General features: G+C 31.6%; 1 protein-coding gene across 1 annotated transcript; it reads left to right on the plus strand.

Annotated features, from left to right (window-relative positions):
- Positions 1 to 1,439: 1,439 nt before the first annotated feature.
- Positions 1,440 to 15,792, plus strand: LOC113511357 (acylphosphatase-2). The gene is made up of 3 exons (XM_031906947.2): positions 1,440 to 1,599; positions 8,409 to 8,535; positions 14,277 to 15,792. Exons 1-3 carry the CDS (start codon positions 1,536 to 1,538, stop codon positions 14,389 to 14,391), a joined length of 306 nt encoding a protein of 101 aa, XP_031762807.1. The 5' UTR covers positions 1,440 to 1,535; the 3' UTR covers positions 14,392 to 15,792.
- Positions 15,793 to 22,888: the final 7,096 nt, after the last annotated feature.

The following is a 22,888-nucleotide window of genomic DNA, read 5'->3' on the forward strand; positions in this document are numbered from 1 at the left end:
TGTTGAACTAGTTTTTATATTGAGACTCATTACTTTTTAATTAAGCGATAGAAATGAACTTGTATTATACTAAATGAAACCTTATTTAACTAACTAACAAATGTTTAGGGCAAAAACTGTTACTATTTATTTTTAACCCATAAAAAGTCGACTTAAATATAACTAAGAGCTCTTCGCGTAGGATTCGGATTCGACTTCTTCCTCACGTATCATTTCTTACTGCTACACCGCCAGTGAATACCAATAACGCTAAGGGAAATACCATTAATGCCATTCCATTTTCAAAAAGTATTACTATTTTTTTTAACATTATCTATGGTGAAATTGAACAATTTTTCAACATTCAGATTCTCCAAAAAGGTACCTGTTAGTGATCATTTTGCTCTGTGGTGCCTATTATATATATATAAACTGTATAAAAATGTTTCAATGTTTGTTATTCAAACGTTTTAAAACTTAAATGAATGTGAATGCATTTTAAAACTAATAGACTATATAACTATTTAAAGCCAGTATGTAATAAAAGGCCCACAAATTATACGGATGTTGCAGAAGGAAGGTCCCCCAGCAGACCAGCGTGGAGTGGCTGATTCCTGTGCAGCAATTACAATTATATGATTGACCACTGATTGAACGACTGTTTCCTAATCAACCGCTCGTAACGTCACCACAAATGTAGGTGAAGTTGTTTGTATATCTGAAGTCGACGATATATATGTATATAATTTTATATAACCTTAACCGTTAAGGCTTAGGTATACACATACGAGTACTATATGGGCTGGAGAAGGATATAGGTTACGTTTTATCCCGGTCAATAAACATATCCCGGTCACGTTGATAAATTCGCTGGTAAACGAAAGTATATTAATTTTTATAGACAAACTACAATATCTGTTAGTAATATAAAAAATAAATAAGAAAGGATCTACTTTTCAAAGCAATTTAAAAAAGGAAGAGGTTCTCAAGTTGCCAGTATTTTTTTTTATAATATAAAGCCAACAATCATAAACGAGATCAAACTTACAACAAATGCCGGTAAAGGAGATACGTCTAAGAGCACCATTTATTACTAGTTATTATTTTACGAGTTAGTCATACGTTTACTAAGTCAATTATTCATCAACAGGTTTCTGAAATGCTTTTTGCAATCAATTGAGTTGAGTTCCATGTTTGCTCAATGTACATATTTTGTTGAAGAAACAATTACCTACATATGACAACTGAAACTTCATTCTCTTTTCGAAAATTTAGCAGTTAAATTTTATCATAAATACTATCTAAATTTCGAACGCTGTCCATTTTAAAATGTATCTATATGGCATTGCAAAACAAACGTTACTATATTAGATTAGAAGATATGTTATTGCAATCGTAAATTTTATATATGTACATAGTAGATACATAAATAAATCGGGACGGCGTACGTAACATTGGCATTTTGGCGGGGCACTTTTCCAACAGTGATCTTCTTGGTCGCGTTAGGCGATAGCCGCCCGAAAAAACGTTTGGTAAACGGTCAAGTGTGAGTGACGATGGGCACGGAAGACCCGAATACTCTTTCGTCTGTTGAGTTTGAGGTCTATGGGCAAGTTCAAGGTTGGTATATACACGACTCTATTATTGTCCTCACGGGTTCAAATGATTGAAGGTCAACTTGATTGATTGGCGAATTGTATCTATTAATTGAGGGAAAACGTTTTTTGGATATAAATGGAATTGTGATTGTACGGTATCGGTTTCCGATGGCTGGGAACTAGAAAGGGATGATAGGTGAGGATGAAGTCACGTCAGCTACTCAATCATGGCGAATTCACTAGCATATAATCATGGTTTCGAGATAATAAAAGTGATATCAAAATGATTACGTCCCCGTTGTTAGCAATAAACCTTATTGGGTATTAACAGAGTCCCTAATTTTAATTCCTTACCATTCCTTCTCTCTTAGTGAAAGAATAATTGCAAAATTAGTTAAGTACCTGATGAGTTTTATCATAAGCAATAACCACATGAACTGTCATCCCCTATTAAATTTCCTTACATGATAAATTTTTAAAAAATTCTAATGCTCTCTTATGTCCTTATTTGTGAACGCAATATTTACACTTCACCGTCACTCTAGACCAGTGATTCTCAACCTTTTTTTTGTTGCGGCACATATTTAGCGATTTCAAAATTTGGCGGCACTCAAAGAAAAAGATAAAAATTATTTACTCACTACAACACACTGCATAAATAGTTTATGAAAAAAAATTTTAAAGTATTTGCAAAATTTGGCGGCACACTTAAAATTTGGCGGCACACAAAAGTGCCGCGGCACAGTGGTTGAGAATCACTGCTCTAGACTCACCGGATTAAGCTCTGAATTGTTTATATATTGGTTAAACAAACAATTAATTAAATACCTGGAAGATTTTTTTTATGTAGTATAGTTATTTAGTAGTGTACTTTACGTACTCATGTCTTTAAGAAGTGTTATAGGTATCTATTATTTTAGACAAAAAACTAGAGTACCAGAGGGAGACTTTGTATAAAAGTCGTTTGATTGGGTATCTCTGTCCCATTAGTGTTTCTACCGTTTCGGTTTGAAGTGTGCGATATGATAGTGAATTTACAGGGTACAGAGGAATAACACCTGAGTCCTCAGGAATGGCAACGCATGGGGGGTATGTCCATGGTACTGCTCATGTCTATAGGCGACGGTTACCACTTTCCATCAGGTGGGCCGTCAGCTTGTATGCCATTCTAAGTTGTATAAAAAAAAGAAAATTAATACATTTAAAGCCTGGATTTTTAATAATATTTTCTACTTAAAATTCTATAGGGATCCTAGTTAGTTGCGTGACTGAATTTTATTATAATGAAGCGATTTTGTGTAAGTAGGTTATGCTTACACAAGGAACAACAAAAAAACATAATTGTAAATTAGACAAAAAAAAATCAAATACTTTTCTAATTTTGATTTTTCTTTTCAAGAACTCTTTTTAGTGTTATGAAAGTTATTCATTTTTATACTTAGAAATAATTTTAGGCCTCTACGGATCATAACTGTAAAGTCGTTTTCTTAACTTCTTTTGATAAACTTACTTACCAGAGGGAGACTTTGTACAAAAGTCGATTGCTTGGGTACCTCTGTCCCATTCGTGTTTCAACCATGAAACAGTTGTGTTTGCATGGTTGTGTTTCGGTTTGGAGGGTGGGATATGGCAGTGAATTTACAGGCTACAGAGGAATAACCCCTAAGTTCTCAGGAATAGCAATGCGTGGGGGGTATCATGGGCGAAACAGTATACTCCGTTATGTCCATAGTACTGCTCATGTCTATAGGCAACGGTTACCACTTTCCATCAGGTGGGCCGTCAGCTTGTTTGCCATTCTAAGTTGTATAAAAAAAAATTGAATTGGTTATTTAGTATCAACTATCTATAATTAATAATAATAGTGTGGCTGTTATCATACACTATCCTACTTTTGTAATTTATAACAAAGTTTTTATGATTTCAATATATAAATAAATTAAATAAAAAAAAAAAATTGACAGATTGTGAATTGTTAATCTTTGTCGGGTGCCCACGATGCAGGTTCGCCTAGTGTGAGACCCGTTGTATCTTGTTTGTAACTTTATGTTTTTGTCAAATAATACATTTCTATTCTATTCTATTCTATTCTATAAGTGTCAGACAATCACACCAAAAGTCTGGTCCTCAAACTAAGGATAATTACTGAAAATAATTGTTTTTTTTTTTACTTATTTTTACATTTATTAGAACTTTAATTCTTTGAAAGAAATATACTTACTTAATAAGGACTTATTGATATTGAAACGATTCGGTGAAAATACTAGACGTAAATATTATAAGCTGAGAATCGAGTAGGTACCTACGTATTCATCCTATAACCGACCGTATCGTATGTTGCTTAACCTTGAGATTATTATTAATATCGAAGCCAATTCCCAGTAGATACATACCTATACAACCACATAATATATTATATTTCGTTAGTGTAATAGATATTTTGTTCTGGATATAGGTAGAAAATAACGTTGGCATAAATTTCTCGAACGTCAATCATCGTTCGTCTTGTGACAAATTAAGATGATTTAGGTACGACATACCGCTTTTGTTAGACATATTTAGAATAGGTACGTATAGGGGGGGGGGGGATTGTTAATGATAAAAGCTAAAGGCCCCATTGCTATTTTTTTATTGAATGATACTGGAATGGTGACCCCATCCGCGCTATCGGTATATACCGGCGGGGCACCAGTGAAAGATGGTAGGTGAGGTTGAAGCAGGTCAGTTAGCTCATCGTGACGAATTCAACAAGAATTGTTCACGATAGTTTCCAGGGGGTGCTAGCAATAGGGCTGTCAGTCTCCATTGCCAACAATCTTTCCCTCCCCCTCCCATTGCTATTAATATATCCTATCAGGTTGACCTCCACGTGGTCTCCTCTGGAAACCATCGTGCTGAATTCCAAGTGTATCCATCACGATGGGCTAACTGACCTGTCTTTTCATCCTCACCTATCATCCCCCACTGGTGTCCCGCCAGTGTATACCGTTAGCGCAGGCGGGGTTACCGTTCCATCATCAACCATTAAAAAAAATAGATATATATCTGTTATGTATAATAGTAAAGTATAAATAATATTTACTGATTTACTTTTATTTCTTTATACTTTTTTGTACATAAAAAATACATTCTTATAATTTTTAGTACCATGGACATAACAGAGTATACTGTTTCGCCCATGATATCCCCCATGCGTTGCCATTCCTGAGGACTTAGGTGTTATTCCTCTGTACCCAGTAAATTCACGCCATATCCCACCCTTCAAACCGAAACACAGTTATGCAAACACAACTGCTTACAAAAAATGTGATAAATGAAGAACCGCTCGACCGATTTTGTGCAGACTTCACATAAACCATCTACTAATATTAATAATTAATTTATTAATTATTATTATAATTGATATTTATTTCAGTTGATAAACAAAACAACTTAGTCTATTTGCTACGATGAAACACAGGTGAAAAGTTAATGATAGAAAAAACATACGTACTGTTAAAATATAAATATTTTGACATATTCATAGTCGGGCAAAAATTTAAGCTACCAAAATAGATCTAGATTAAACTGGACTGGATTTGAATTTCAAATAAAGAATAAAAAAAAAAAACAGAAAACCGATTTATCTATTTGCGAGTGAACGATGCTACAAACAAATAAAATTTTGATATTTTTTTATCAATATGAGATACCACCTCCTTTTTGAAAATGTTTGCAAATTATCTATCGATGGATTTTTATTCGTATACCTATCTAGTTTCGACCCGGTGATCATCACTTGCGTTATATTTAGCCGCGCCGGTCGCATCTGGGTCGATGTCAATAGGCAATTTGGATTGATCAATCAGCGCTTCTCAAACTTTTCATATCACATCAAAATTTTTTTTTTGTGTGTGACACACATTTTTCATAAAGGCTGTTGACCTTTTTATAGATATTGATATGATACAATGTTAGCGAACTTTTTTTATAATGATTTTTTTTAATATTAACCTGTTCAGTGATTTGGACGATAAAAACAGTACCACCAATTATATAAATTAGGTAAATAAGACCAAAATGGAAATTAATTATATCAATTTATAAATTTCTATTTATAATTTACGAAAATGTTGCTTAACATAGCCATAAAGCAATAAGCATTAATATGCTAATTGCTTTATGGCTGTGGATGTACATACATCCTACTTTTTAAAACAGTTTAAAACATTACCAGAGGGAGACTGTACAAAAGTCGATTGCTTGGGTACCTCTGTCACATTCGTGTTTCAACAGTGAGACAGTTGTGTTTCGGTTTGAAAGGTGGGATATGGCGTGAATTTACAAGGTACAGAGGAATAACACCTGAGTCCTCAGGAATGGCAGCGCATGGGGGTATCATGGGCGAAACAGTATACTCTGTTATGTCCATGGTACTGCTCATGTCTATAGGCGACGGTTACCACTTTCCATCAGGTGGGCCGTCAGCTTGTTTGCCATTCTAAGTTGTATAAAAAAAAATATTGCAAATTTATTTATTAGAACCAAGTCGGTAGATATTGATTGCATTCAATTTTGTACAAAAATTACACAGAAGCATTATCATTTGATGTGTAGGTTCCGGCATAGAACAGGCCAGCCCTTCCTTTCCCGTGGGTGTTGTAAGAGGCGACTAAGAGGGATGGGCAGCAGTGTCCCTCTTAGATAGATAAATTTTAAAACATCGTTAAAGCTTAACTGCGGTTGCCAATCCGCCTGCCAAGCGTGGTAACTACTGGCAAACCCCCTCAAGGGGAAGGCTTACATATGTTCAACAGTGAACAGTTAAAAGTTGATATGATGATGATGACCGCTATTATAAGAATGAATAATTTGGGTATTATTTTATACCTCAACCTCACTTGTGATTTTGCACAAATATCTTCAGTTTGAGTGCCACTGTCCCACTCATATTTCTGCCGCCAAGCAGCTGTGCTTATGTCTATGTTTCGTTTTAAAATGACAGTAAAATTACAAAGTACAGTGTCATAAAGTAAAAAAATGTTTTAAATAGTATTTTTTTTATTGATCTACCTCCCAGTTCAATTAAAAAAATGGAGAAGAAACTCAGCTGTTTTCAAATAAAATTTTAGTTTATAAAAAATGTAAATGGATAAAATGACTATCGTAAACTTGATATTGATAAAAAGCCACAACCAATTACAGTACTCTTTAATAGACAAATCAAGACTAGAGGCATTCGTTCACGAGTATGACGGATGAACCAGTCATCGTTGTGTTCATATTATAGGTAGCCCAACGATCCGGTTTACTACATCGCCACCAGTCTACGAGTAAACATTATAGCGAGCATGACTTATTTCAAATTAAGAGATAACATTAAAAATATTGATACTAAATTGAATGTAACAATCTTTATACAAACTCAATTATAATTAAAATGTTATTTATATTTATTTAATTAATTTAATAAATTTGTGTCAATAATAAAGAATTTCTCATTATTGAAATAATAAAAATAAAAATGTCAACATTTTAATAAATAAATAATGTCAGTAACTTCTCTGTGCTTATAGAAATTTAGTTTAATTTGCGTTTACTTCATCCATGCATTTTTGTCATTAATATATTCGTATATCCTGTAATGAGCGAAGATTTTATTTAGGACAGTTTCTAAATATTTTTCGGGTAGATCTAGGACGTATTTTGGCAGTTTATTATACAATATTATACAATTTCCTAAGAAGGAATTACCGATTTAACCACCTTAGTTTTGGGGGACAAGGGATTGTTAGCAATGCGGATTATCAGTTCCATTGCTAATAATATACCGTAACAGGTCGACCTCCCCGTGGTCTCCCCTGGAAACTATCGTGCTGAATTCTAAGTGTATTCATCACGATGGGCTAACTGACCTGCCTTTTCATCCTCACCTATCATCTATCACTGGTGCCCCGCCAGCGTATACCGTTAGTGCAGGCGGGGTTACCATTCCATTATCATACATAAAAAAAAAAAACACCTTAGTTTTCGGGAATGGCAACACATCAGGGGTACCAATTAAAAGCGGGTAATATATAGTAATATCTATAAATTATAGTTTCAATATCTATATATTGTATATATATACATTATACATTGGTTCAATAACAGACATATTAACTATCGGTTATCCAATATAAAATATCGAAAAGATATTTAAAATATCCGACGAGGCGAAATCGCAATGGATGATCATCAATATCCAGAAGACCTCAATATATATATATCGGATATTACTCATCTCTAATACCAATGGTCTCTCAATGTATTCTGTGACTTCTGTAAAAGTAACGAGACACTAATGGTCAAAGTATATTTATCGGATATTTTTGATACATTTTTATTAATAATTCAAATAATCTATTTATAGATATTGAGTATTCATCAATCAATATTATCGCGGATTTGATGCTTAGTTTGTTGTCATCCGATGATTTTAAATTATTGTTAATTAATCATTATCATATATTAACTGATTGTGTGACGCGCCTGGGTAGTACCACTGACTTACCTGAATATTTCTGTCGCCAAGCAAGCTATCATAGGTTCTAGTGAAAGTTGAGAGTTCCGTTTCCGTACTGGCATTATAGAAACTCAGTAGTTGAAATAACGGAAAAATGATAAAGCCATACCCAGTTTACAAATTAATAAGTAGACATTACTTTCCGCGTTCCGATTAAGTATTTTTTGGCGAAAAAAAAAATCTTTTTTAACCTCTAAATTATATAACATTTTATATTATTTTTTTTATTTGAATATATATATTTTATATTCTGTAGTCTTCTCAGTATTTTTCGTTGTTGTTTGCAGGCTGCTACTTCACGAAATACTGCAAGGAACTAGCTGAGCAGCTAAATATCGGTGGATGGGTGAAAAACACCAAGAAAGGAACGATTGTTGGCAAAATACAGGGCACTAAAGTATCCATGGATCACATGTTAGTATTTTTAGGGTTAAAATATTTTGTTATATTTCCAGAATATAATAGAAAAACGCAGATATCTGCTTGAACACGTTTATTATCGCGTACCTCAAATAGTCTCCGTTTAAAAACCCCAGCACATACCTCCGTGTACTACACCAAATCCTTTTCCGTTCAGGCAGTGCGCCTATGGAACTCGCTGCCACCGTCTATACAGAGTGCGCAATCCTTGGCTTCGTTTAAAGGACAAGTCAAATCACATTTTCTTTCACTGTAGTTACTCTTTTCCACTCCTTTGTAATTTTTGGACTAGATTTGTCATATTTCCTTGTGTGTGCTATGTATGTATTTATATGTGTATGTTTATGTATTTTGTATGTATGTTATATGTGTATATGTATGTATATATATATGTATGTGTATGTGTATGTATGTATGTATATATATTGTTATAGTAAGTAGTTTAATAAATTATATGTATTTGATATTTTTGTGCATTACATGTTTTTGTATTTTGTGCACGAAAATTGTTGATTCACTCTTGCGCCACCTGCCCTTTTCTATCTGTTCTCCCTTAACTAAAGGTTGTCTGTAAGAGATTGCCCTAGCGATAAGACCGCCTTTTGTACCTTTATGTGTATATTTAAATCTGTATTTATGTTACTGTATTTCATTTGAATTATTCACTTGTCATTGTATATTTTTATTTATGGTGCAATAAAGAGTTAAATAAATAAATAAATAAATAAATATTAATATAACACACGTTTAAAATATATATATGTGTATAGTGCCATCTACCATTCCCATTGGTTACACAGAAAATCAGCGTTTATGCATTACGTATGAATGCCCAAACACTTAGCTGAGTCACAGATAATATAATACTATACTAGGCTGAGTGATAGCCATTTTGGTCGCATAATTTCTAATTAGGTATAAGTTTTTTTTGTATTTCCTTTTTCTTTAAGTTTATAATTGTTAACGATTTAGTTGTAATTGTAATTGATATGCGTCAAATAAATATTTTTCTTTTTCTTTTTTAATATTATATTATTTAATGTGTGCAAAAGTGTAAATAAATAAATAAATTAATGCAAACATAAGTCAAGATTTGTGTTCAATAAAAAAGAATTTTGATAAAATTTCTACGAAACCAATCAGAAAGTATTTTTAGATAAAAAATAAATTTTTCAAATCGGTATATAACTGACAGAGTATATAACTCAAATAACAAACATAAAAAAAGTATAATATAGAACCTTCTCCTTTTTTGGAGTCAGTTCATAACGGAGATTAAAAAATATGCTGTGCCACCTCTCAGGCATTGGCAACTTAAGAACTAGGGTATAATTACTTTCGTTACAGAGATGACACATTACCCTTATGTTACTCATTATACTAAAATATAACAAAGCGCGTATCGTTACTTAGCGGAAAAAATACTTAAAATAGAGAATTCACGCTCAATACTTAAATTACTGCATATATTGCGGTTTTAGAGGAAAAGACCTACAATACATAGATATAGAAATTTCACCGCTGACCAGCATGACCGTCCAAAGGAAACTACGGCTTTTCAAGTGCTTGTGATACTTTCGCCTAGCTTATCAGACTGCCCACAGGCACTGATAACGTAATACTAATCATCTTTATTAGCATAAACAAAAGATACATTTAGATTAAATAGATAGAGCATCGATATTTAAAACGTGTCAAGATTTAGTCAGCTTATTTTCGTTTAAATCAAAACAAAACGCGCTTTTAACAGTTGCTAGTAATAGAATAGAATAGAATAGAATAGAAAATCATTTATTCAAATAAACTTACATTGAAGCACTTTTGAAAAGTCATTACATTTTTTTTAATCTACCGCTCGTTCGGAAAGCTGTCTCATCACAAGAAGAACGAGCAAGAAACTTGCGTGTTGCTCTTTTAAATAATTTTATTATTTAATAAGATTCAAAATTGAATTTGGATCTTTTTTTTTATATAATTTAATTATACCTATATTTGTACATATATTCTAAATGGATGATAATAGAATCGTAACCCCTCACTAGTGCCCCGCCGTATACGTTGGCGGGGCATATAAAATTCCGCGGTTTCTTTTTTTAATGGGTGATAATGGAACAGTAATCTCGCCTGCGCTATTGATATACGCTGGTGGGGCACCAGTGAGGAATGATAGGTGACGATGAAAGCAGGCCAGTTAGCCCCTTGTGACGAATTCCACTAGAATTAACCACTATGTTTTCCAAGAGAAACCGTGTGGAGGTCGACCTGATAGAGTGTGTTGCTAGCAATGGGTCAGTTAGACCCCATTACTAATAATTCCTTTCCCTCCGAAACTCCGCGGTTAGATTGACCGCGTGGAGATCGACCTTACGAGTTATATCTAGCGATGGGAATTAACGTTTTCCTTACTAACAATCCCTCTCACCCAAATTCGTAGGTATAATGTAGGTAATCAAATCAATTCACAGATATTCTCTCAATATCTTATATATAAAATTCTCGTGTCACGGTGTTTGTTACCAAACTCCTCCGAAACGGCTCTACCGATTTTTATGAAATTTTGTGTGCATATTGAGTAGGTCTGAGAATCGGCTAACATCTATTTTTCACACCCCTAAATAATAAGGGTGACCCTCCACAAATTTTTATTTTTTTGACAAACTTTTCCATTTTTATTTTATTATGATTAAGCATTGAAAAATACATACAACTTTAAATTTTCGTCGTTTCACGATCAACCCCTGTATTTTGCGATTTTTATATTTCGCAATAAGTGGTAAAACAACGTTTATGGGGTCAGCTAGTTATATATATATATATATATATATATATATATATTTATATATATATTTTAATGACAAATTAGATATATTTTTTGGATATTGTTTAAAATGTTTAAGTTTGTAAAATAAACCGAGCCATAGGTCACTAAACGTTGGGATACTGTGTGGTGAGTAATTTATAAATATATAAATAAATATTACACGTGACAATTATAGTTTATCATAATTCTATATCGGTTTGCGATTCCAAATTTTGATATAACAATGCAACTGCTATGTTTTATACTTTGGTTGTGACAAATCAATGATGGATAGTTCTTATATTTCCATAGAAATACATATATGATTCATTCAAATGTATTGTGATATTGACTGTATTCTTTTTGATTGATTAAATCATTTCCAGATAATCATCGTTTTTAATCGATGTATTTATTATCCGTGTCGCGTATTCTTCATATATCTATTCAGACAGACTAATTAACTAATGTATTTAATCCTTAGACTAGTAACATTTTAAGGTGTTTATTGTGAAATATTATTTATATATTTAAATGCATATGTACGTTCACTTATAGTAGAGATTTTTTTTTATGGATGATAATGGAATGGTAACCCCACCCGCGCTATCGGTATACACCGGCGGTGCACCAGTGAAGGATGATAGGTGAGGATGAAGCAGGTTAGTTAGCCCATAGTGACGAATTCAACAAGAATTGTTCACGATGGTTTCCAGGAGGAAACACGTGGAAGTCGACCTAATAGGGTATATTGCTAGCAATGGGGCTGTCAAACTCCATTGCTAACAATCCCTTTCCCCCCAGTAGAGATATTAGGTTATAACAAAAATATACATAGGCGGACTTATCCCTTAAAAGGATATCCTTGAGAGAACCCCAAAGGAGAAAGTGTCTATAGGGTTTGTATATAAAACATCACATATATGGTGCAAAAATAATACGAAATTTATTTAAAATTATTTTTTTGGGAAAATTTTATGTAATATTTTGAAACACAATAGATTATATGGTGATAGCATTTTTTTTGTTAGAAATAGGCTCGTCTCAATATAGTCTATATTTAACACATTTAATATTTCACTAGTATATGGCTTGGCTTTAGCGCCATTACTATGTTGGCTTGGCATGTGATGGTGGCTGTGGATGCAGGCGCGCTTGGCTTCCCACACTTGACTGGTTAGTGGCGACATCTCGTAGCGTGACGTTGCATTACATTTTTTTTAATTTTTTAATCTGTTTTCTATTTTAAGTGGTTGATACCCATATTAGAATACACAGTCTTTTAGAATATTTGTCTTAATTGAAATATACACAAAAATTGTATAAGATTAACAAAGTGTGTTAAAATTATAAAACTACCAACAAATTAGACAGTAGTAACATTCTAGAGCTTATTCGAAATGATATACCTATTTTTTATTATAATAAAATCGCAAAATTTCGATATTACTTACATATTTACTCATTTATGACAACGATGCCATTAGAGGTTTTATCTAATGCGACAACGTTTAACACTTAGGAAATATCGATTTATTTTGTACAGTATACAGTATATATATATATATATATATATATATATATATATATATATATATATATATATATATATATATATATATATATATATATATATATATATATATATATATATATATATATATATATATATATATATATACATATATACATATATTGTTAAAGTTTAATTACGGTTGATCTCGTATTTCGTAACAGGAAATAAACAATTCGATACAAAATTGTATAATGTTGCGGAATTTTTTATTATATTATGAAATAAGTTCACAAACATGCAATAAGGAACAGTTTTAGAATTTGAGAAAATATTTCCATTGTTTATTAGTAATAGATTAAAATTCTACGCAAATTCATCTAGATTACATAATCTTGAAAAATTTGCGTACAAATTTATACTTAAACAAATATTTTTGCAACCATATGTATATAGTTGCTATTTATTAACAATAACTTTAATACCATTTATCTTTTGTACTTTGATATACATTATATGGATATTAACGTGGGTGTTCATAGATAATTAGTTTGAAGTCCAATATTTTCTTACTTATTTTTAAATAGTTAATTAAACAGGAAAAATTTACTAATCTCTTTAAGCTTTGCCATTAGTTTCCACGGACTGGTTAATATTTATTTATTAAATATAAATTTATTTAGTCTTTATTAACCATATTACAAAAACATGTATGATACAAAAGACAGACTTAATGAAAAAAAGAAATAAGGAAAGAAAAAGAAAGAAAGAAAATATTTATTGCCAACAACAAAAAGAGTTACACTTATTAACAATAGTAAAAGAAAGCAGCAAATTATTTGCAACACCATTGATATTTCTCAGCATGATATTACGAACTATGATAGTAAGAAACAAAAAATAAATAATGAATACTGAAATGGGACATTACTACATAGTATAAAACAAAGTTGCTTTCCGTCTGTCCGTCCCTATTATGCTTAAATCTTTAAAACTACGCAATGGATTTTGATGCGTTTTTTTAATAGATAGAGTAATTCAAGAGAAAGGTTTATATGTATAATACATGCATAATATTTTAGAGAAACACTGATAATTTTAGAGGTTTCTGTGATGTGATGTAATGTGAACCCGTGCGAAGCAAGGGTGGGTCGCTAGTAAATAATAAAGAAGAATGTTGCTTACACAATTATGTATATTCATGTATATGCATACATACATATATATACACAGCACACAAAACATACATAAATAGACACAGACAATAATAGTATTGAGAATCTTAGCCGTGTGATCCTTGCAATTATCAATCCGCCTGCCAAACGTAGCAACTAATGTTTTTCAGTGGGCACTTTCGGGTACACTTATAAATTTAAATACTTTTACTGAACTATTTTGCACTTCTCTGGTTATTTCTTACAGGGTCGACTGGCTCAGCACCACGGGCTCGCCGGGTTGCAAAATTGAGAAATGCGACCTCACCAACTGGGAGTACCTCGTAAGACCTGACTATAGGGATTTTAGCATACGTTTCTAAACATATATATTACGATAAGTAAAAGGTATATATTATTTTCTATACCCGAAATTTTAAAAACAAAATCTGTATCATTGCTTGTCTAACAAGTTTTCTCTCCAAAGTTAGAGCTCCAGAGGCTAGAGCGATCAAAGTGAAATTTCTAATTATCCTGTGAGCTAAAATTTAGCAAATTAATCAAATTGAATTCGCATCGAATATATTTGAATGAATGAATGACAATTTATTTCAATAATCCATAACTTTAGAATATATAGATAGAATGTCTCCATACAAATGCTTCGAGAACAGCGGGTCAACTTTTTCGTACAATTTTGCGTGATAAATAGTTATCAGTGATTCCTTTATAACTTCTATATTTATTTTGTCTTATAAATTCTGCACCTTTTTAATGTGTAAAAACTCATTTATTAAATAATTAAAAATAGATACGTCAAGGTACATTGTGTACGTAAGTATATAGAACACTGATAAAATACGAGTCAGCTAATTTGAAAATTAGCTGACAAAAAGTTGACCTATTTTTGAGGCTTGATGCTCTATCTATATAATCTAAGTCCATAATCTATACACCAACAGCATTCAGAAAGTAATAGGCGAGAAATATAAGTCGCTTATAATTAGGCATTTCATTCAGATGTTGATCTAGTCGGCTAGGTCACATTTGAGTGAATTGCTTTAGTTTAATGTATACTTTTTTGTTTTTACTAACATATTTTATAAGGAAATTGTTGTCAACAAAATGAACTAAAATTGTAGTCTGAAAATAAAAAAAAAATATTATTATTATTTTTACTTCTTTATTCTCGAAATATACGTTTCAGTTTTAACAACTTAAACTTACGGGTTTGTTACACCAAGTCTAAGAGATTCTGTAAATTAATAATTGGGAGTATCTTCTTGTAGGAATTTGCGCACGATACGACTTTTTGCATTGTGATGTATGTATTTTGTGGTATTATTATTATTATACATATACTTAGGGTACAAGTAGTAACAACTTTATATAACAAAGTAAAACGTTTACAAAAATATCATAACAATGACTAGTTGAATTTCAATCACACTAACCGAAATGCAACTAGTCTTTGAAACTAAAATGAAAAAGAATGCCAATTCAGCTTAAAATTTCTGCAGAAGCAGCAACACTGATTTTCAAATAGCATCTTATCACCTTGCCTAGTCCATCAAGATCAAAAAGTTACATTTTGGGTACCATAATACAGTAAGGTCAAATAAATATATGCAAAAGAATGAAAATAGAAAAAAATAACGAGAAACGAGACTTTACCTTATATTTGTCGTTTATTTGTCGTGATTTCTATTTAATCCTAATTTGATTATGTCACATTTCGCCTTGCTAGTATTTTCCCTCTAAATTTCAACGTTCTGGAAAAAATGCCGTTACCTAAACTAATTTCTAGTTCTAGAATCTTAAAATTTAGTGTAAAGAAATTGCTAAGTTGGGTAAAAAGGATTCTACAGTATTTGTACTATAGAATTTATATTTATATTTTATATTTATATTACATTTTTATAAAAATATTATTATTATGGCACAAGTAAAAGAAACAATACGTATAATAAAATAAAAAAACAAATCATAAATAATCATAAATTTGCAATTATATTTTTGTTATTTATTGTTCTTAAAGATATACTCGTGTTAAATATTTTTATACTTAGGATTTTACTATCATTAAGTCAATAATCTTGTATTTAATTATATCATTGGCAAAAACACGTAGATTGGTAAATAGTCGTTACTTATATACATCAACAACTAAATGATGACTAGTATAATTATTTATTTATATATTAGTTTACTTGAGTGTTTAATGAATTTACTTTATTATAATATGTATTATGTTTCTATTGCCATTAATCAATTATGTATAAATATAAAAATGAATTTTTTTTTAAATAAATATTTTTATAATAAAGCTATAAATTTATTTCTTTTTTATTTATCCCCTTGTTTGCCATTCCAAGTTGCATAAAAAAAACCTTGTTTCAACATGAATTTTAAGTAAGAACTGGAAATAAAAATTTTGCCAGAGTCAATTACCTAGATTTGTTTATTCAAACAATACCCTAGAAATACCATTAGCTACTTTACTGAAGGGCACGGGTTTCTTCTAATAATACGAGTATTATGATCCTATTATAGCCAAAGCGCCTTGGTGTAGAAACAGTAGGTAAATTCTAAATCAAGCCTATTTCTGATTACCTTACTGTTTTACTGGTATATCGTGCCTGGTTCTAGTAATTTTACCAGAGAAAGACTTTGTACATAAGTTGTTTGCTTGGCCACCTCTGTCCCATTCGTATTTCTACCGTGAAGCAGTTGTGTTTGCATGGCTATGTTTCGGTTTGAACAGTGGAATAAGGCAGTGAATTTACAGGGTACAGAGGAATAACAAAAAGCCAAGGCTATGATGATGACTCAAATCGTTTTAGTATTAAACCATCATAAACATGGTGATAAATAGTTGGGGCAAAAAAAAATTTAATAATAGGGTAGGACAGCCCCATTGCTAACAATATATCCTATCAGGTCGACCTCCACACAGTTCCTCCTGGAAACCATCGCGGCTAATTCTTGTTGAATTTGTCACGATGGTTTTTTTTTTCTTATACCACTGAGGTGACAAACAAGCATACGGCCTACCTGATGGTAAGTGGTTACCGTAGCCTATGAACACCTATGGTCTAACTGACCTGCTTCATCCTCACCTATTATCCCTCACTGATGTCTTTCCAGTGTATACCGATAGCGCAGGCGGGGTTATCATTCCACTATCACAAATAAAAAAAAATAGCTAGCGTAAACTATGTAACTTTTTTGTTGTTGGCAATAAATGTTTTCTTTCATTATTTCTTTCTTCTTTCTAAACAGATAGTGTACTGCTTGTCATTGAGCACGTCATATGTTAAATAAAAAAAAAAAAAACTTTACCTGCACGTAGCACTAGCAGAGCACCAGTGTGTAATGAAAGATGAGGATGAAGTCAATTAGCTTAGCCCATCGTAACGGATCTATCAGCAGTTAATCGAAGTTATCTTCAAACTAAAACATCTCTAAAACCTAATTGCGGTTATCCACCCACCTGCCAAGCGTGGTAACTACTGGCAAAACTCTTTTTATGGGGAAAGCTTATGTCCAGCAGTGGACAGTTAACTGCTGACGGCTGAAATAATAATAAATATAATATTCAACCATACACAGATCGACTTAAAATATTGTATATAATAAAAAAGGCTGTTGAAATAAGTCGTCGCGTTCTAATAGAGACCAAGGATAGATACTTCCGAGTGCTTGGCCGCCGCTTCTCCATGCTTTACCCATGCTCAATGTTGAATATACATACATACATACATACATATCTGTCATGCCTGTCTCCCATTAGGGTAGGCAAAAACAATGGAACGCCAAATGCTTCGATTCAAACAAACCTCTTTCGCTTCTTTCACATTCATCATGTTTTATATGTCGAATTGAAAGATGATACTGTGAGTACTGTATGTACACGACGGAGTACCAACACGGTTAAAAACAATTACAGGGCAGGCGAATAATAGACCACGGAGCCCAGCCGTTTATACCCGAAGACCTCCGAACTCCATCTTTTTTATGTTAAGGTGCCGCGAATGACAACAACTCGTGTTCGGCGGCTCGAGATGCGCAGTCAGGCTCGCACGTCACAGCCGTTTAAGACTAAGGGTCTCGAATGATCCTTAAACTAATCGAGCTTACTCTTACTTACGACACTTTTATTAATAAAGCATTTTCTCTGCCTATTATGTATTTGATTGTACAATAAAAATAAGATTTTATCTCAGCCATTAGTAAATTTTTTACGTAATTATTACTAGTGAATTTAATCTACATCGTGTAGATTTCCGTATGGTCCCGGCGTAGAATGGACCACCCCTTTTGTTTCCGTGGATGTCGTAAGAGATGGCTATGGGAACTTAATAGTCAAGGGATGGGCAGCAGCGTCCCTTTTAAAACGTCACCAAAGACTAACTGCGGTTGTCTGCCTACTTGCCAAGCGTGGCGACTACATATATTATATTAATGTATTTTATTATCTCTGTGTGGCATATGTGAGAATAATTTTTATATATTTCTTTTGACAACCTCAGAAGGAGTATTGTATCAATTTTTTTTATGGGTGAAAATGTTAACTCCGGTAATGGTAACTCCGCCTGCGCTAATAGGATACGCTGGCGGAGCACCAGTGAAGGGTGATAGATGAGAATGAAACCAGGCCAGTTACCATGATAAATTCATCAGGAATTAACCATGATAGTTTCCAGGGGGAACCGCGAGGAGGTCAACCTGGTTGGATATATTGCTATCAATGGGATTATCAGTCTCCATTACTAATAATCCCTTTCCCCCCAGTATTGTATTACTACAAATACCAGAAGGAAATGGCCGCCGGTTCTTAAACTGAGGAGTTATGTCTCTTGTGTGCTATAATTACACTGTAGTTGGCTTTATTAATCTGTAATTGTATTTTTGTCTTTACTTTTTTTTTATTGTGAAATTTTCTAGCTGTTGGTTTTTCTTTAATAAAAAAAAAAAACTCTGAAATGGCTTTCCGTGGGCTCTGAGACATAATGCTAGTGATAATCGTCAGTTATTTATTAGATGCAAAATATATAGCACATTTAAGCAGCAGTAAGGATATCTAGTTAATGTATTATTTAATTTCACGATAAGGCACGCGTAATTCACACGATAGTATTATCTCTCTGCGTTGTCTCAATGAAGTAACAAACTTTCCTACCATCACTAGACATTCGAATCCAAACCTTAACGCAATGTAATAAAGATGTAAACTTGTAAAGAATAATTAATGTAATATATTATCCAGGGCAAGGAACTCTGGTTTTATTCCAGATAATTGTAAATATATTCTATTATTGGTGCCATGTCTGTAATTGTTTTGTTTAATTAAGTGTATTGTTTTTAAACTTAAGTCGCGTCTGGTTATTTCATTGTAGTTAATTGATTCAGTGTACTTATATCGCACTTGAGTGTCATGTTCTAACAAAATGAATCTTATCGTCTCTGTCCGACCTATTTATAGATTTGGATTTAAATATACCACATCTGCATTTAATTTGCATCTCAATTTTTACTTTAAATTAAGCTGAATAAAGTCTACATTTATTACAATACGATTCAGAATTCTTACCTAGCATTTGTTTATTTATTTAATACTTTATTGTACACATTAGTTATAAAAATATGACAGAGGTAAACAAAAGTACAAAGGCGAGCTTAACTCTGATAGAGTTTTCTTCCAGCAAACCCAAAGTGGAAAGGAGCATCAATGTCAGCGGAATTTTTAAACAATTTTTAAACAGCCAAAATTAAATTAATTACATTGTATTTTATCGTACAAATACATATATAGCATTGTAGATGGATTTTCGATTATATTCAGTGTAGAATGAAGTTTTCTATAAATACATAACTTTTTAAAAATTAAACATGGTATTGACATGAAACCAGGTGGTTTATAATGCCATGCTTACTTTTAATATAAATTTATGTAAGATAAAGGAATAAATAATTTATATACTTAACATTTAACTTTATAATGATAAGGACTAAATTATCTATGATTATTTGACAGTCTGTATTTATTATCTGATGTTTGATTGGACCAATAGTTTCGAAGAAGAAGTCTGAGATATAATACAATGAAATTAAGTAGGTACAACTGATAATAGTGAGATTTGGTTCAATTTATTGTTTAATTATTGTATTTATAGTATGATTTTTTTTTAGTTTTTCATTTCAGATTGATTCTTAAGAAAATAAAATAAAATTGAAAGATCAGTCCCCTAAAAATTAATTTACAAATAGATAGATACTCTTTATTGTTTCCTCCAAAAGATTACAACTATATCATGTATATGTTGACGTCTAATAAAAGGAAAATAATGCAGAGAAATTATATTAAAAATAAAAGGTCACACAGTTCTATAATGGATGACAATATTCTATAAAAACTGCAAATTAGGCAAGTAATATTCATTTTCTAAAAAGGAAAATACAAAGAGAATGACGCATAATTATATAGAGTGGAATAGATAGATCTCGATCCTTATTAACTTGTCTTTCTTACAAATCTTACCTATTTTAAAAAGATCGTCTCAAAAATCAAAATCATAATACAAAAATCGATATTAGAATAAATCGAATCCAAATAAGAAATTCTAGCAGTACCTAAGATTGTTACAGGGAAATTTTCAAGTATGTTTTTAATGCACTTTAGAATGGCAAACAATGTGACGGCCCACTTGATGGAAAGCGGTAACCGTCATGAGCAGTACATGAGCAGTACTATGGACATAACAGATTATACTGTTTTGCCCCAGTGTTATTCTTCTGTACCATGTAAATTCACTGCCATATCCCACCCTTCGAACCGAAACTAAGCCATGCAAACACAACTGCTTCACGGTAGAGACACGAATAGGACAGAGGTGTCCAAGCAAACAACTTTTGTACAAAGTCTACTTATGTACTTACCTTAAGATTATTAGAATAATAGTTCGTGAATGAAAAACAGTAGAATATGTAAGATCAATTTATTATGTACTTCCGTGACGAGATAGTATTATACAATAATGTAGGCACTTACATATAATATATTTACATTAACTTAATTATTGTAATTTAATACATTTATGGAAGTTTGACTTAGAACGAATACTTATAGGCTAATTTTATACAATTTTTATTTTGACAAATTTAACAAATTGTTGTCTTTCAAATACTTCAAGTTGTAATAAAGTTATTAGCAAAACTAAACACCTCTAAATTTTTATCACTTCTGTCCCGATCACACTCATATCTGCCATTTAACCCTTCTTTGCATGATTTTTTTTATTGGTGAAATAAATCAAGGTGATATAATGCATGTTCAAAATTAAAGGACAAAAAAATAAATTACACAGCTATGTTTTTTTTTCTGCAATGGACATTAAAAAGGTATCTAGACACGATCAACTTAAAGTGAACTTGGTCTTTAATATAATTTTTGGGCATTCAATGTTATGATAGAAATTTCCACCATTATGCAAAGAAGGGTTAAGATTTATTATAATAATATATTTATTAATATAAGAATAAGCATTCGTAATGATATGTAATCGATTTCATCTCACTAGCACCTGAATTAGTAGCCGTTCTGATTTTGAAATAAAATTTACTTTGTATTTGTATTTTTTTTTAAATATGTAATGATTACTGTTTCCTAAATATTTTAGTTGAGAATTATTACAAATATGAGAACTGTATTGGTCTGAATTTATTTTATATGCATATTCCGGCTCCTATAAAAATGTGTGTGTATCAAATGTACGTATACTATAAACAAAATAAAACAACGCCACTAGTCGATAAGTAGTATAAAAATTAATAAAAAGATGTCTACACATAATTATTTAATAGTCACAATGATTCGTCCTAGTCGATTTGTACATTTGGAGGAATTTGTTATTTTTCAGAAATTATAGGCCACTGCAAAAATAATAACGATTCGTATTAGCTCAAAAATACTTGACGTATGAATTTGAATTCATTTATTTGCTGGAATAAGGTATATTGTTATAAATGTTACATTAGAATAAAATTAATACAATCTTATTGTGCCATAATGTAGACGTACAAATATTAAAATTTATTATACAAAAAATAAAAATAATTTCATCATAATAACATATACATATTGAAATAAAATTTTGTCACTTTTTGTACATTTATATACTACTTATCTAGCCATGTCAATTCATTATAATATAAATTCATTAAAAATATACACAATTAATTATAAAGGCTGTAACAAAGTGAAGACATATCTAATTATCATTTATAATTTTTTTTGTCATTTAAGAACTCATTTACTGAGTAATAACATTTATCCAGAAATAGCTTGAAGAGCATTTTTTTTAAATGAAAGCAAGGAAGCTAGACAGAGAAATAATTAGTGATCGAATAATTCAATTTCTCGCAACACTCCTTCATGAATATTATTTCACTGACAACTCTGTAAAAACATTTAAAAAATCAGAGAGACAATGTTAGTTGAACCTAAATTTTTAGTGTCCATTAAATATTATATCAATGCTAAAGAATTATTAACATTTAAATAAGTAAAAAAGTAACAAAAGTAAAGTCTCACATGTTAAAGAGTGTCATTAAATAAATATAATGTGGATTAACTGTATGTACTGTATTTTTATTAACCATGTTAATATTACAATATTTACATAAATTTTATGTATTTAGTTCAATGGCGTAGCTTGGTAACCAATGGTTTTGGAACAAAAAAACTAGGGCCCCAACTAAACTATTTAAAAACGTTTGTTCCGTATTCGTCGTGTTCCAAATTCGACGTATTCCAGATTTGTCGTAATCTAGATTCGTCGTAGTCCAGATTTGTAGTAATACAGTCGACTCCATAATAAA

Source organism: Galleria mellonella, unplaced genomic scaffold (genome assembly GCF_026898425.1).
Source record: "Galleria mellonella isolate WM207_F2 unplaced genomic scaffold, CSIRO_AGI_GalMel_v1 utg1674, whole genome shotgun sequence".
In the NCBI taxonomy this organism is placed as follows: domain Eukaryota; kingdom Metazoa; phylum Arthropoda; class Insecta; order Lepidoptera; family Pyralidae; genus Galleria; species Galleria mellonella.

Excerpts from the sequence above, each read along its gene's own strand:
- LOC113511357 (XM_031906947.2), top strand. The coding sequence starts at position 1,536 with ATGGGCACGGAAGACCCGAATACTCTTTCGTCTGTTGAGTTTGAGGTC. Across the intron at positions 1,600-8,408 it reads GGTCTATGGGCAAGTTCAAG|GCTGCTACTTCACGAAATAC; the intron begins GTTGGTATATAC and ends TGTTGTTTGCAG. Across the intron at positions 8,536-14,276 it reads AAAGTATCCATGGATCACAT|GGTCGACTGGCTCAGCACCA; the intron begins GTTAGTATTTTT and ends TATTTCTTACAG.